The sequence below is a fragment of the Oryctolagus cuniculus genome, chromosome 5, assembly GCF_964237555.1.
Source record: "Oryctolagus cuniculus chromosome 5, mOryCun1.1, whole genome shotgun sequence".
Lineage (NCBI taxonomy): Eukaryota > Metazoa > Chordata > Mammalia > Lagomorpha > Leporidae > Oryctolagus > Oryctolagus cuniculus.
This window is the reverse complement of record NC_091436.1, coordinates 112,902,148-112,919,208: the sequence shown is the minus strand read 5'-3', so window position 1 is coordinate 112,919,208 and position 17,061 is coordinate 112,902,148. Positions and strand designations below refer to the sequence as shown.

At 37.4% G+C, this 17,061-nt stretch overlaps 1 protein-coding gene across 42 annotated transcripts in view; it reads right to left on the bottom strand.

Annotated features, from left to right (window-relative positions):
- The window catches only part of DST (dystonin), a 486,283-nt gene that overhangs the window by 174,806 nt on the left and 294,416 nt on the right, over nt 1-17,061 (bottom strand). For 39 of the 42 annotated variants that reach the window (XR_007923259.2, XR_011388661.1, XR_011388662.1 and 36 more), the window contains 16 exons: nt 15,813-15,932; nt 13,241-13,336; nt 13,022-13,149; nt 9,347-9,440; nt 8,561-8,715; nt 6,288-6,753; nt 6,074-6,202; nt 5,852-5,929; nt 5,607-5,768; nt 5,413-5,517; nt 3,118-3,213; nt 2,343-2,468; nt 1,516-1,668; nt 1,201-1,355; nt 872-998; nt 210-393 (listed from right to left, as the gene is read on the bottom strand). Coding sequence is in view for 39 of the 42 variants with exons in the window: in XM_051855540.2 (XP_051711500.1) it covers nt 210-393; nt 872-998; nt 1,201-1,355; nt 1,516-1,668; nt 2,343-2,468; nt 3,118-3,213; nt 5,413-5,517; nt 5,607-5,768; nt 5,852-5,929; nt 6,074-6,202; nt 6,288-6,753; nt 8,561-8,715; nt 9,347-9,440; nt 13,022-13,149; nt 13,241-13,336; nt 15,813-15,932 (2,374 nt within the window). In the remaining 3 variants the exon portion in view is untranslated. Of the gene's footprint in view, nt 1-209; nt 394-871; nt 999-1,200; nt 1,356-1,515; nt 1,669-2,342; nt 2,469-3,117; nt 3,214-5,412; nt 5,518-5,606; nt 5,769-5,851; nt 5,930-6,073; nt 6,203-6,287; nt 6,754-8,560; nt 8,716-9,346; nt 9,441-9,563; nt 11,550-13,021; nt 13,150-13,240; nt 13,337-15,812; nt 15,933-17,061 lie in introns of those variants that run through there. The other 3 variants (XM_051855562.2, XM_051855571.2, XM_051855572.2) reach the window with 1 other exon arrangement.

The following is a 17,061-nucleotide window of genomic DNA, read 5'->3' as shown; positions in this document are numbered from 1 at the left end:
GTACCATTTTCTGAATTCATCATTTAGAAATACATGAACTATCCCTTGCATCTTCCTATCCCAAACATGCTACTAATGTTCCAGTAACAGTGTCTACAAACATAGGCTGAGTGGCAACGTACACCCAAGTCTGACATTCCTACTGAGAGCAGAAAATGACCTGGACTAAATATCCATGGGGAAAAGACAAAGAAAGTCCCATGCTTTACCTCTTTCTGCAGACTTAAGAAGTTCTTGATAATACTGCTTACACACATTAACCTCCTTTTCTATTTGTGTTATATCTGAGCCTGAAAATATTTGGGACTCCTGGCTATCTTCCAGAAAATCTTCAAAGCGAGACTGTAGATTACTCAGAACTTGCTGGTGTTCACCAGGTAACATTGTCTTTATCTAAAAAAGACCAAAGATCCAAGTAATTAAGTGTTTATAGTCCTAATAGCTAAATTTGAATGGACTGATCTCAACTTGGTCTCAGGGCATGTGTCAGTTTATGTTAATAGTCATAAGCTGAAGAAGCAGATAAAATTAAATTTTTGCATTAACAATTTTATATTTTAAAAGAAATGGAAAACCAAACTGATAAAATACAATAAATGAAATCAAACTATACCCATCCCTACATGTCCAAACACAATAGCCTGTCTCCCTATCTCCCAGTAAGCACTGAATGAATCTGTTTCTCTAGATTTCTCCAGTTCTCGGCGAGTGCTTTATATATAGCAAGCATATAATAAAAACTCATAGAATGAATAAATAAATCAGCATGGATATGTTGGGCTCCATCCTGTTCTAGAGGAAATACAAACTCCATCCTACTCATAACAAGATCTCTCCCATTTTTTCACATATTGGGTTGTTTTATACTTACGGAAGCCACATTGCTAGCTCGAACTCTATCAATTTCATTGACGAGATAATGCCAGGATACTACACTCTTCATGTTTATGTGAGACTCATGCCACAGAGTCAGGACATTCTGATACTGCTGCTCAATTCTGAAATATAGGAAAGAAATCGCAGATCAAGGCCTTTTATTACCTCTGAAAACATGCTACAGATTTTCTCTGTGAAAGCTGCACAAGGTTACTAATTCTAGAGCCTTCTGATCCTGTGGGGCCTTCACAAACTACCGATTGTTTCTTTAACCTAACGACAGCCCCAAGAATGTCTGTACGTTTTTAGCTAATGCTTACAAACCTGTTTGCAAAGTCTACTGCTTCTTTATTTGGTGGAGGAACGGTGAAGCACACAGATGGGACCATGGCCTCATTCCCAGTAGGACTAATGACCTTCCATTTAGCACGATGAGAGTTGTTCGCCAAAACACATTCATCGTCTTTGTAAATGGTTATCTGGTTTTAAATGAAGAACAGAGTAACTAAATGAGGTCACTGCTCACTCTTTTCCATGTTCATGTTAGGAATTTTATCTTTTGTTTTATGTGATGGAAAAAATGTTATCCACAGTAAGCACTACGAGATTTCGTTTTTCAGAAATAGGGATAAGAAGTACCTCAATCTGTCTGTAGTCACAGATAGCTTTGATCGGGATGGAAGTTTTGAGTGGACAGTCAGGATTCCTTGGCTTCAGCTGAATTATTGTTTTTGCTCTCCCCATCAGGCTTGCTATTGTGCTTTTGTACTGCAGAAGTTCTTCTTTCTCTTCCTAAGTAATAAACATGATGGATCTTAAGAAGTAAAACACTAGTACTCCACACTCCCTCAGGGATTCACACAAATGAAACTTCATCAGAAAAATCTCCGCCTGAGCACTTGACCTAAGCTTTCAATCTACTCCCACCTCCTCTTCCTTAGTTTTGTTTGGTTGGTTGTTTCACTTAGCATTTACAATCCCCAACATACTACATGCATTTTGCTTATTTAACATTTTCATTGCCTAGCTCTATCTCTACTATGTATCACCACAAGGATAGAAATTCATATCTGTTTTGTGCACTGCTATATCCCTAGAATGTGAAACTGTGTCCGAGATACAGGAAATGCTTAACAAGTATTTATAGAATGAATGAACACACACACACACACACACACACACCTGCTGCTAAAGCATTTCAAAATATGAAGCAATTTAAAATATCAGTGCTATCACATAAAAACTCTTCTATTTCCTACCAAAAAGTCTAAAAACAAATATTTAAATCTGAACTGAATTCAAGAGTCCAATAAAGTTAAATAATTCAAGTCCAACAAGTCAAGTTCTTAAATGAGATATCAAGAGTCCAAAGAGTACAATGTTCTGCACATACAAAAATATTATAAAACACCAAACTATTGCCATTAAATGTCACCAATGAAATGAAAGGGTATTTGTGTCAGTACCATTGATTCCTGAACAAGGTCTTCCAGTTTGTGGATGCTGCTTGACCGATCACAGCTGTACTTCCGCTGAATGGCATCTTTTAGATTCCTTAAGTAATCAGTAGCTTCTTTGGCATCATTGAAAAACTAAGGAAAGATGAAACCACACCGTGAAAGGATGTTAAATGCCAGTAAAGCACAGAGTTGTCAAGTTTGGGCTTCAGGGTCATGCGTGCTCGTCTTGTTAAGAAAAGGATGAAAACACAAGACAACTTAGCAACTAAAGCTGCAACTTCATAACTTCTAATAGCTGCATCCTTCCCTGAACCAATCAACAACCCTTGAACTTGGATGATTATGAATAAACAATGTGTCCAAAGTTAATGTGTATATTATATTTTAGCTCTGTATTATTTTAATGAAAGGTCTGTCTTCGCTTAGGGCTCAAACAATTTTTAAGTCGGGATGAAATTCCAAGAATACTTTAAAATTTCTGAGGACTAAAACTAAGACATCGTTCAGCTGACTCTCTTTAATGAAAACATTTCCTTATAAAAATGCATTTAGAGACTAAAGGTCTTCTTATATACTAAGGAGTTTTTAAAGGATTTCTTCCTTAATAGAAGGTTTCAATCTATCCTAGAAGCCCATGAAACTATCCTTATCTGTTTGCTTATTTCCCCTGTACAATGCATACCCATTTGTGTATATTGTCAATAAATTGCAGAGAGGGTATCTGCCAAAGTCAGCCAAAGTCACAGTATCATCTATTGAAGCTGTGATTCTATTCACAAACCTCGAAATATGCGGTGTTCTCCTTGATATGTTGCTCCACACACTGGCAGAGCTGTAAGATCCAGCTCCACTGGGTCTGCATTGCCGCCTTGTAGGCCTTAAAGACAAAACACAGACATTGTAACTGGCCGCAGAGAAACAAAGCCCATATGCACCACTCTGGTGCTCTGAAATGACAAACAACCATCAAAACAGATGATGACACTGTTGTCACAGAATAACACTTTTATCTGAGAGTTGTCACATACACAAAGTCAGTCTTACAGTGTAAATATAATTTTTAAAAATCAATCCAGTTGATTTCTTTCAAATTTCAAACTTCTTGAAATGTCTTCTTGAGAGACAAGGGAAAAGTTAATCCTGATTATTTCCACATGAAAAATGTTGAACACTGGATGTACAATTTAAATGCTAAATGTATACAATTTAAACAATAAAACATTTTCCTGTTTTGAAAACCAACCCCTAACTCTTTTGCCACCAACCCTTAAACCTGCTATTTGGAACCCTCAGATATGCTTTCTTTCAGGATAGCTTTACCTTCCTTTTTCTGAATTTCATGTCTCCAAATCATAAAATATACCTGCTAGCAGGGAAATGCATAGTTCTCTGTTTTCTCTTGGTTTTTGTTGGGGGAAAGTTTGGGGACGGTGGCCAAGGGAATGCACATACACGTTTCAGTGTAGTTTTGAAATTAAAGCAATTAGAAAATATAATTATATAAATTTTATTTATATTATATTAATTATAATTTTATAAATTATATATAAATTATATAAATACTTGGATTTATAAGATGTATTTTATAAAATGTATTTCTTTACTCATACTTTTTATTCTGCTTCATTACAGAAACATGTTAACACCCTTTTACATTTTAGGTATAATTCAATGACTTCCTAGAGAGGGCGCTCTAGGTGTTTTAAAAACTAGTGCAAGCTTGTTTTTCCTCCTTTTGGAGGCAGGCTTCCTGAGTGGACTGTATCACGCAGCACTGGAAACCTGGCAACATACTCTGATCATATTATCAGCTCCCTCAAATTAAGCTATTTCAGGTAACTTGCTATAAAAGACATATCACTTAGCATCATTAGATTACTAGGTTCTTTTTCCATATAAAGAATGAAGTGGTGTTGATAATAAACCAAGCATCATCCATGTACCCATATACGATGTTGGACAGGTCATAGGAATAATAAATATAACTAAGGCTTCATTTTCCTACTTAAGAAACTTATGGTAGATTATCCTTTATACAAAAAAGTAATCAGATTTACATTCACATTTTTCATCCCCATCAAAATTCTTTATAATCATATTTCCTACATCTCTCCTTTATCTATACTGGGGACTACTCTATTTTTAGTTTATTACACAAAAGTGTACCCAGCCATTCCATCATTATTCTAATTTCCTTTCCACAGTGGTATGCCTACTCTCCCATGTCTTTCACAGTTACACATGACATGGCATGTGGATGCAAAACCATATTTTATATGAAAGAAGGTCAAACACAACATCCCAAAACTTCCCCAGGAGGCCTAGAATTTCACTAATCTTTAATGTCATAACAATTTCAGTGAACAAAGACCAGCTGATTCCTTCCCTCAGTCTGGAGTGCATTATCTTTTCTATAGGACATCATTTCTTTCCTCTGGCAAGAGCCACATCTGTCTGCCCATTTTGGATGCTCCCTGCTCCCTTATACAATCTACCTCCATGTTCACAAAGTCAATTATCTGTCTAGCATGGATCAGGCCTAAAAATTAAGATAACTTCCACTGCCAAAACTGGATGGGAAATCCATAAAAACTATTAAATTGGGTCATAATAGCTAGTATTTATTGAAAACATACTACATACCAAGAACTGTACTAAGTAGTAAAAGTAAATTATTTCTTCTCCATATCACCATAACTCCACTGATTAGAAGCAACTTCCCCCAATTTTAATGGAGAAAGGAGGCTAAGCAAGATGACATCACTGTGCATTACATAGAAAGGAAGAACTGAAATGTCAAAGCTTCTAAAGAGAATATCCCTCATATTAACAGCAATACATCTCTTGGGCCACAGGGGGCAATGAGCTACCTTTATTCTAAGTGATGAGTGGCATACTTAGAGGAAGTGAATTAAAGGCAAAAATCAGGATGAATTATTAGCAGCATTATTTTTAAGCCAGGCTTGTAACAAAAGTTAGGTGATTTGCATTTTTTCAATTTATCAACAATGAAGGAACCTGAAAGGTAATAACCACATATCAACATTCAACCAAGACCGTTAACTTTCTGACTTACCTCGATAGTTAACCGGGCTGGGTGATTTTCTAGAAGTAGCTGCTCTGCTATTTCCTGAACTGATTTAATATTTTCTTCCTTTTGTTCAAGTTCTCTCATTAGTTCCTGTTTTAAGAAAGAATTAAGAAGTATGTCAGATAAAGATCTAAGCCTGAAATACAACTTCAGTAGGCAGGTGCAAAGGTTGTACTCACCACATGATAATCTTTCTTCCGAGCTATCTGGGTATTTCTCTCGCTCCAGTCGTAAGCAACTTCTTCCTCTTCTTTTTCATTCAACCAAATAAGTTCATTAGTTGCACGAGTTACAAAATTATGGAGTGTATCAAGGTGCCGTTCCTGGTTTCTAGATGTATTCTTTATGAGGAAAATCGTAAGAATCATGTCTTTGTCAAACAGAGATAAGGGAAACCAAAGGTTTAAAGAAAACACACACTTACCAAGAGTTTTGCATACTGACTCTCTAATCTGTGCAACTTTTCTGCATACGTTAGTTTGAGAGGAGCTGTCATCTGAATCTGTAATATGGGATAAAAAGACATGAAATTTAGGAATCTTGAGGAATTTTGACTCACTCTGTAACTGAGTTACAGGATCTATATGTAAAGGGCCAAATAAAAGCCAAGTACAATGAAACAAACACCAATGTTTAATTCACATACCTCACTGACTTTAGCTTCTTTAAGGCTAGATTCAAATTCTTCAATAGCTCGGTGAACATTTTTATGATTTTCTAAATGGCTTTCAACACTTGGCAAATCTGAGCCCCATTCCGTGTGGTCTAGCTGCACCTGTAAAGAGCAAACTGCTAGGTTCAAAAAAGAAACTGACAGCAACAAGGATTGGAACACTCAGGTAAAGGAAACCTTTCTTTACCTGCATCTCATCAACCCAATTCAAGAGATCCTGAACAAATTTCATGTTGATTTCCTCTTCTGTTAAATTCTGATCCAGCAAAGAGGACTTAAGAAGGGGTTTTCGGATCTGCATCAGTTTCAGATTCTGCAATGAAGTTGGCTCTACCCCAGAACTGAAATTTGGAACCAATCCTGATGGAAAACCAGGTGTATAAGCTGGAGTGACAGACGGAGTTAGGCGGGACGTCATCCCTGAGGAGAGTCCAGAAGTCACACTGGAAGAGGTCAGGGAAGGTGTTAAACTCTGGGTCAGCCCTGAGTTCAGACAGGGGTTCAAAGTCTGTGCAAACCCTGAGTTTAAACTTTGAGTGATTCCTGATATCATGAGCTTCGTCTGTTCCGTCGTCAGCAATGCACGTCCTTTGCTGTACACTGAGGAACATTCACTCCTTAAGGCCATAATTTCATCGCGCAGTTTTGCAACCCTGAAAACAAAACATCAAAGGGATAAGGTAAAAGGTATTTGTCACAAAGAGGGGCCCTATTAACTAGGGCCTTTGGTTAATAATAATGTAACAATGTTGACTTATTACAATGTTCATGAGAGAGGGAAAGGGAGGTACAAGGCATTTATGAGAACTCTCCATACTTCCCACTCAATTTTTCTGTAAATCTAAAATGCTCAGTAATATAAAGCCAGACAAGTATCACATGATCCTACTCATGTAAAACCTAAAAAGTTGATCTCAAAGAAGTTGAAAGCAGAGTAGCAGTGTCCAGAGAGTGGGGAGATTAGGAGGTGAAAGGGTGGGGAAAAGTTGATCCAGGGGTACTAAGTTATAGTTAGAAATAAGTTCTGGTTGTTCTATTGCATAGTTGGTAACTGTAGATAACAATAATGTACTATATATTTCAGAAAAGCTACAAGAAAAAATTTTGAACGCTATTCCCTAAAGAAATGATAAATGTTTAAGGTTACAGATAATGTTTACCCTGATTTGGTTATTATACACTGTATACCTGCACAGAAACATCACATGGTACCCCATAAGCATGTACAATTTTAATGCATCAGTTTTAAAAAAGCTTTTTAAAATGAAGACTTAAAAAAATCCTTGTTATCACATTGGTGAAATTTTGTGTCTTGATTCTTTGTCACTGAAATTTGTACTATGAACTTTTTGTATTATTATTATACTATAATGTAAGCAGATTCCTATTGTTTGACAGCCAGGACAGTTCCAAACTTCTGTAATTATAAAATATTTCTGGCATGAACATAAAGCTTTCTCCTGTTTCTATTAATATATTATTTATATTTAAATTTACTATAGATTTCTTAAAAAGGGAATTTATTTGGTCAAAGCATCATTTACAAATTTTACTTAAAAATAAATATATATCCTTACTGTGTTGTACTATGTGAATTAATGGTAAAACTGGTATTCAAATAGTATTTTATACTTTCTGTGTCTGTGTGGGTGCAAACTGTTGAAATCTTTACTTAGTATATATAAGTTGATCTTCTATATATAAAGATAATTGAAAATGAATCTTAATGAAGAATGGGATGGGAGAGGGAGTAGGAGATGGGATGCTTTGCGGAAGGTAGGGTGGTTATGGGGGGAAAAACTGCTATAATCCAAAAGTTGTACTTTTGAAATTTATATTTATTAAATAAAAGTTTAAAAAATATGTATGTATATTTTGTATATGATACATATAATGTATAAAAATGTGAATGAAGTACCCTGACGGGTAAGAGGAACTAAAAGATAACATGCAGCTTCTAGGAACTTTTTAAAGTTTCCTCACATGTGTAAACATAGAGACAGAAAGAGATTACAGTCTGAAAGGTTCCATCCCTAACCACAAACACACTTCTCTGGAGAACAGATTTTGACACACATATTTTTCTCAATATATTTATTCCATTTTTTTATAATAGGATACACAGAAAGCTGAAAAATTATATTAAAAATAATATTTCTTTTATAGCTGCTTTTTCAAATGTCACAAATGAATATTTTAAGTGTATGTATATTAAATGCATATATTAGTTACTGTTGCAGGATTTTTATATAGATATAAATATCATGAAATGTTTCCTACTACTTATCTTTGGAAAGCACACACCTACTTAATGCATGAAAATATGCCATAATTAATGTAATATAATGTAATACATATTTTCAACTGAAAAGAGCTAAGAAATATACTCTGTAAAATAAAATTAAGTATCCATGAAATAGTTATACAAAAGGACAGGGTCAGAATAACTAGCACTCTTACCTCTGTACCAGTTGATCTGCCTGGTAGTATTTTCCATCGATAAGAATTTGTACATCAATTACATGCTGGCGCAGAAGGTTCTCACATTCAAGTATATACCCAGCAATTTCTGCTTCATTCTGAAACTGCACTCCAGATTCTAATCTTTTAGAATCCTGTATTTTAAAAAGAACTATTAATGCTGTGAAACAAGTTTCAAAACTAGCCTTAAATATAAAACCCCACACAGAGGTACAGAAGCCTATTTGGGCTTTCTTTGTTTCCCTTTTGGTTAAAAAATATGTTTTCCCTTTGCTCATTGTCCCTCAAGATATCAACCACTGGGGCTAGTGCTATGGTGTAGCAGGCTAATCCTCTGCTTGTGGCACCGGCATCCCCTGGCTGCTCCTCTTCTGACCCAGCTCTCTGCTTATGACTTGAGAAAGCAGTAGAAGATGGCCTAAGTGCCTGGGCCCCTGCACCCGTGTGGAAGACCAGGAAGAAGCTCCTGGCTTTGGATCCACTCAGCTCCAGCAGTTGCGGCCATTTAGGGAATAGATGGAAGACCTTTCTCTCTGTCTCTCCCTCTCTGTCTACTCCTCTATCTCTCAAATAAATAAAAATCAAATCTTCAAAAAAAAAAAAAAAAGTGAGAAAGCAATCACCAATCTTAATCTTTAACGGACTTTAAGTTTCAGTAGAAGACATATATAAAGAATCAGCCAAGTGTTATGTACAACATTTAGTTCATGCCAGCCCACACTGACCCCTCCACCACAATCCCAGTGGCTCCCAAGATTAACTTACAGACTGAAGAGCATTCCGGGCGAGGATCAGCTTGTCTTCACAGATGACACTGTCCCTCTGCACCCGGTTGGCAATCTGCTGCAACATTTCCAACCTGAAAGAAGGGATGAAATAAAACAAAACACAGTCCTCCCCTTTGCAACTGAAGAGATCACTTTCCCTGAAAAATGCTGCCCACCAAAAAGTAACGCACAAGCCCACACCAACGATTCAATACCTGTGTCCATCAAAGGATTCATTGCCAAAGCTAATGCAGGAGTTGATCAGGGTAGGACCACAATGAATGGAGAGGAGATTTTCATTTGAATCAAGACTTGTCCGAGTGCTGGTAGTGTTGCTAAACACAGAATCGCTGCTACGGTAACTGTAACTGCTGCTGTGCATTTTTATGCCTGAAAGGATGTTCTTTCTTTGACCATTAGAAGTAGACTATAAAGTAGAAGGTCTGGAAAAAGCTCTACTTCTAACGGTGAAAGTGGCAGCTGAATGTTACAGCTTTAATGGCTCCTTAAATATGCTTCAACATGAATATGCAACACACAGCAAATAATATGCTGATAACTATTCAAAAGAATCTTGCCTAAAGCCATTCATTTGCTAGCTGAGGTTTGCCTTTTGTAGCTCGCCTTAAAATCTTACAAGTACGGACAAAGCAGGCTGATTGGGGCGTCACTGGAAAAGATACGCCACATAGTTTCACTAAGAGTCATGCAGTCGCAACCACCTTAAAAACAACCGAGATGGCGCACAGAAGAGCAGGTATGGGCAGCCAGAGTTATTCTGGCAATACAAATCATCAGCTTAAAAAACACAAATATTCAATCACAAGCTGACTTCTACAAAGGACCAGGTCTGTAGTGAAGAACACAAGGCAAAAGGCTGTGACTTATCAACTACCCATACACAAACAAATTTGATGAGAAATAAAGTGCACTTCTATGCAGCCACCCTGTCATTTTTTATCAGGTTTAATTGACTGGAAAAATATCCACTTTCCTTTTTTTATACGATGTGGTCTCAGTAACAGTACTTCTGACCTACTAAAGTTACTTTATATTTTTAAAAGTCAAAGCACTAAGCATATTTAATACATATTTAATATAATCTTTGCAAATTCAATTTGTCTGTGCTTGTTTTTCCTTTCTATAGGTTATTACATGATACAAGAACACTGGCTCTTTCCCATTTGTCTTTTACACACTCCCATTCCACATAGCTATTATTTGCAATACACAGTCAATGCCAAAAAACTTGTTGTGTCAAGAAAAATGAAGGCATTTATCCAACCAAGCTCCTAAATATTTTCCTACCTCCAACACTACAAAGGCAAACTGTTCTTCTCCATTCTAAGGACAGATATCTTTCCTTTTCCAAAGCAAGAAAAGGGACATTTAAGAGTACCGTGTCCAAGACGGTGAATAAACAGAACAGCTCAAAATAATCATAGCAGCACTTAACATTTATTAGACCATCATTATGTGCCAATAAATTCATCATTTTACATACAGTACCTCATCTCATATTCATAACCACCAAATGGGTTAGGTATTGTTACATCCTGCTTACAAATGGGGAAACTGGCACTTAACAAATTAAAGAACTTGTCTAAGACCACACAGTTTGTAAGCTAACCTCCCAATAATCTAACCCAGATCAACCAGCTCCAGCATCCTAAACAATTAACTACTACTGCTTTCTTTTATTAATATATTGAAATGGCTTGAATATGTCCACCAAGTGCATGTGCTGGACTCTTAATCCCTAATGCAAAAATGTTGAGAGAGGGACATTTAAGAGAAGTTTTGTTCATGAGGACTCTACCCTCAGGAATGGGCTGATGTCCTTATTGTAGGATAAAAGCAAGGTTAGCCTCTCCTGATCTCTCTTATCCTTCTGCCTCTACCATAGCTAATGCAGCACGAAGGTCCTCACTGGCTGCAGGCACCATGATATTGAACTTCCCAGCCCCCAGACGGTGAGAAGTGAGAATATTTTCTGTATGAAGTACCCATGCTGCAGTATTCTGTTACAGCAACACAAAACACACTGAGACACATATGAAGAGTCTTCTGAAAGTCTATGGAAAATGTGTATTAGGAAAAAACTGCACGTGGATTTGGAAATTGTTACGCCAAATTAAACTTCTTCATATTCAATTTCCCATGAACTTTTTGAAGTTCCCCCATATATTAAAATTCAGCTAATATTCTGATAACTCTGATGGCTAAAAATCTCTGTATTCTTTGTCTGGAGTCCTTTCCTGTTATTTCATGTGTTTAGCTATATATCTCATTTTCATCATTCAGAATTTCTTCCTCCATAAAAAAGCTCCATTTAAACCTGTTTTGAATCTAGTGATTTGGGTATGGAGATAAGCTTAAGCAAGGGTAATCAGTAATTTAATAATGGACAGATAAGTTAGACCAACTCTTCCATCTTCAACACATTATTTCATATTCCACCAATGTTGAAGTCAATATGGGTTGCACCAAGAACATGATAATACTGAGCGCTCCTACTGCATACCAGCCACTGTGTTAAGCACTGGCAACACAATGGACAGGTAAAAACAACAGCTTGTCTTCACATTCTTAGGGTTCCTATCTATGGAAGAGACAGCTCTTAATCAAACAAATAAATTTTAAAAATTACAACCAAGAGAAGTTCTATGAAGGAATAATTTGAGGGTTAAAAGCAAGATATCTGAATTAGCCTGGAAACCAGTGAAAGTTTCTTGAGGAAGTAACACTGGAGTTGAGATCCAAGAATGAAAAACAGTAAAGAGAGATAGGAAGGATGAAAATAAGACATCCCGACCAAAGGAACAGACTGTGCAAAGAAAGGCCCTGTGAATGGAGGAGGGCAGGCCCTCAACAGGGAGCTCCTGAGAGACAGCCAGTGCGGCCGCTCTGCCGCACTGAGAGCAACGAGGCTGCAGAAGCGCCTGCCTTCCTGTGCGGTCCTTAAGCTGCGAGGCCCTGATCCCACAGACCTCAAGGCTGATGAGGGTCACAGATCACAGCACCCACCTAGCTCCAGTTGCGTGGTGAGATAAAGACTACAATGGAGACACATTCTACCTGAAGACTGATTGCCCTTCCTGGGTAACTGGGTGCAGTCAGGGAGACAGCCTGATAAAGAGCCCACGATGACTTCATAAGATGCATACATTTGAAGAGTAGCAGAAAGGGAACTAGAACTGACATTTACTGAGTGTTTGGCCCTTTAAACAGAGGTCAGCTACACATAGGTTGTCACTGCCCTATGGGAAGACAGTCATAGACAAAAATGGTACAAGAAACTGAATTCGTTAATTATTGACTTACAAGCTTTCCGGGCCTAGTCGGTGACTTAATGGCCAGTTTAAGAAATTCTTGCAGGATAATTATTATTGGGATTAAAACCAGGTAAAACTTCACACACCAACCCAGCCACTAAGATCCTTTATATATTTCACGGATTTATTCCTTACAACCTCTTGAAAGAGTCTCTACACAAGAAAATGGGGGATGAGAAAGAGGAAGTGACTTATCCAGGGCCATGCAGCCATGCAAACAGAAAAGGTAAAGTTGAGTCCTAGGCCTGCCTGGCTCTAAAACCTACACGTTCCTTCCACAAGAACAAGGAGTCCCCCGCCCCACCTGACACTGACGACACAGAACACCTCCAGCCTACCTTTCCACTTCCGGGCGCAGCGCCTTCTCCCGCTCCAGCATGGCAATGATGAGTTTCCCCCACTCTTTCTCAATGTCGTTTGGATGATAACCTTGCAGCAGCTTGATTCGTCCAAATTCTATCCAAATCTTGAGAACACAGGAGTGATTAGGTGAAGCCAAGGTGTAAAACAATGTAACAAAGATTATGCTTGGCAAGCCACAGGACTTTCTCACCTACCTCTAATAATTTATAGAGCCGTTTAATTTTTGATTTCTCTGCTTCCTTGGGTGGAATTTCTGTCTCTTTAAACTGTAAATACTGATTATAAAGTGCCTAAAATGAAAAGGAAAATTAATTAAGTATCAAACTTCAATGACTTGTTTTCATTCTCTCATTACATCACCGTCTCAAATGTCTTTTACTTTGTCAGAATGGATTTGGTGGGATTCCTTTATAAAACTGCCACTTAAGGACAAGAACAACTCCCAGCCAATTGGTGACCTGGATTGCACAGGATTTGATGATAGGGTAATTTAATTATTGATGTTGGCCATGATACAACATGTATCCAGGAATCTGAATAAACATAGCGGTATTTACCATGGCTTCACTAACAATTTTCATCATCCTAACAAAAAACACATCTTTTGAAAGATGCATGTTCTAAATGTTGCACTTCAGCTTTAAGTTCTTAAAAAAAGAATTTAAAGCAACTGTCACAAAGGAAGGGCAAAAAAAAAAAAAAAAAAAAAAAAAAAAAAAAACCAAAAAAACAACAACAACCTAGTTCTATTCCATTTCATGGTTGTATCCTTAAATACTGAATTCTTAGCAGATACAGAGGCCTAACATTTGGTTCCAGTATCCCACTGGCCAATTAAAACAATAAATGAAGGTAAATGCTATTAGCTGATGGTACTCTTATTAAGGAAGTTTGAACTATATAATTATATTATTATCTAGTTCTTAGACATTGATTTAAGAATCTCTTAAGTAATTTATTGTATTTATTTAAAAGGACCTTCATAAAAATTATGTAGACAAAAGTCTCCACATTTAATAAGTGTATACTAATTATTTCTTCCTAATTCATTTACAGGAGCCTATAAATCTTCAAGCAGACACATTTATGAAGATTCCATTCTATGTTTGTCTGGCTACTATAATTATTCGGCATTTCCTCATGATGTATTTTCTTTCCTATATTATCTTAGGTACCAGCAAGTAACCTGTATCGTCACTCAAACTTCTCCCCTAACACTAAAAATCTGCACTAATCAGAAGCTAGTACAACTGCATCCAAGGGGCTATACAATCAGAATATATCTGAAAACACGGTGTATTTGAACATGAAATCTGAAAGTTGTTTTAAACTCAAACTGCACACTTTGGGACATCTACAGTCAGGAAGCCTCAAATGCCACTATGTGGTCAACACTCTCTGTGATGCCATGTAGGAATAAAAGGAAAAAGCTCTCCCTCACTAGAAAAGTTCGCATCAATGTAGACATCATACAAGCAATATTAGAACGCTTTTTATAAAAAAGGATTAGATCAACAGATGCCAAGTAACTTCATGCCAAGGACAAACTCCCTCAAGGCAATGCAAGTAAGAGCTGTTCTGCAGATGTTCTGTGAAGATGCGTGAACACAGTGAAAATTTTTCACAAGGCCCTCCCTGGACTATTACAGTTTTTGCAATACCAGTTTGATCAGGAAAACAAAGCTTACAAATCAAGGCATTAAGGCTTTCTAATCAACATTGCCACCATCAGTTTCTAGAAGTAAGGTAAACTGCTTTGCTATTGTAAATCCAAAAGTACAAAATGAGCTGATTTATTCTTTGGAAGTTTATATATCTATAATGTTTTTATAGGTCTATCAATAATATCTTTGTCTCAAAGAGGTTGAACTTAGTTTTTCAGTATTAGCAAACGTTTGGCTGAACTCTGAACCTATGTATACTGAGCGGGTGTCACATAATGTATTTTCAAATTCATGGTGAAACGAACTCTTCTTACTATACAAAAGCAGCCTCAGAAGCAGTTTCTAACAGGAATCAACCACAGGCACACACCCTACCACGGTCACACTTGCGTGAGTCTCCACAAGACCTGTCTCTCCCAGCCATCAGGTGGGCTCTACTACTACATGCACAAAACTGATCTGGCAGTGTCAACCCCAAAGACTTTCATATTAAACCATTCAACTATTAAGAAATTGAAGCTTAGGGACTACACATTTAACAGGTTGTTACTGTTATGTTTTAATTGTTAATGTTTACCTCCAATTTTCTCTGTTATTTAATAAAGACATGACTAAATAAAAATGCTGTCTTAGGAGCCGGCGCTGTGGCTCAGCAGGCTAACACCCCGGGCCTGAAGCACCAGCATCCCATGTGGGCGCCGGTTCTAGTCCCAGCTGCCCCTCTTCCCATCCAACATCCTGCTATGGCCTGGGAAAGCAGTAGAAGATGGACCAAGTCCTTGGGCCCTGGCACCCACGTGGGAGACCCAGAAGAAGCTCCTGGCTCCTGGCTTTGGATGGGCGCAGCTCCGGCTGTTGCGGCCATCTGAGGAGTGAACCAGCAGATGGAAGACCTTTCTCTCTGTCTCTACCTCTCTGTAACTCTGTCTTTCAAATAAATAAAATAAACCTTAAAAAAAAAAAGAAAAAAAATGTTGTCTTAAACTTACTATTTTGCCAAGGATAAACTTTCTTGAACAATCTAAAATTCCAGAATTATTATAGTATTCTTTAAAAGCTTATAATCAAATCAGTCCTACTTAACTTCTATGGTGACACTGACCTTTAGTTCTACGGGATTATTGGGAAATGTTCTCTCAGACATTGTGGTCACATGGTGTCTAATCCACTGGATGAGGTAGTTCACCATATTCTGGTATTCAATCCATTTGACTTCAACATCCTAAAATAACAAAACAACAGAAAAGGTTCCTGCCTATAGATAATAATATAATTATCACAATGTAGTTAGAAGTCATCCTATGAATCTGCACACCCTGAAGCTTGGAAGAATCAACTAAATGCTTTATTACTTCCCACCCAGACCCCGATCCTTTCCATTTACACAGCTTGCTTTGGCCACTGACACTAACCTAATGAGTGCTAGTCTGATCCAAACACAGTGACTACGTGGGCACTGTGTTCACGAGGCTTCTGAGGCTACCTCCAAATGCAAAAGGAAAACGAAAATGTCATGATCAACATGTGGTGTTTGCCAGGGCCGAAAAAGGGGGAGTAGCAGCTTCAATAACCAGATGAGTTAACATCTCTGCAAACCTTTTTAGAACTAAGTCCATTGCATATCTGGAACTACAATGAGTTATAAAGAACATGTCGGAAACCAGATGAGAATAAAAACTCCAAGGAATGTCAATGGCGGAATTATTCAAGTAAACATTAAGCAAACTTTTTCAAAATGGAGGAAACTGGAGCTGCTATGTTCAATGACATATCACATGACTGCCAATTACATTTAAAAATTGAACTCAATGTTTTAAGAAAAATAATACTTAAAATTATAATACCTATTGTCAATGAGCTACTATCTACATGGGGAAGCAAGAGAGATTCCTAATATAAACAGTTAAGTAAGATGAAAAGCAACAATTACTTAAGTGTTGAAATAACTGAAATAGCATATGCTAGAAACTGAGATACCAATCTGGGAAGCATTGTGCATGTGCCTCAAAATGGCCACTAAAGGCTTCCTGGAAGTTACCTGTAATGACTGGTAAGTAGATGGGGTTGTAGAGGGAAGGACAGAGTAGATAAAAGACCAGGGAGTCCCAAGTGAGTGAGAATGCCCTAGGTAACACTGCACAGTCCACACTGGGAAACTGTAGCTAAAAATGGAAGTAAGCAAACATCTACAACCACACTTGAACAAGTTCATGGAAAACGGAATGAAAAGATGGGTTTATTTTGGTGCAAAAAATTCATATGCATGAAATCCATGCATATGAGAGGTCTTCAAACATTTCACAGAAATGCACTTAGGATAAAAACTATGCATGGATTTTTCAAAAATTTTT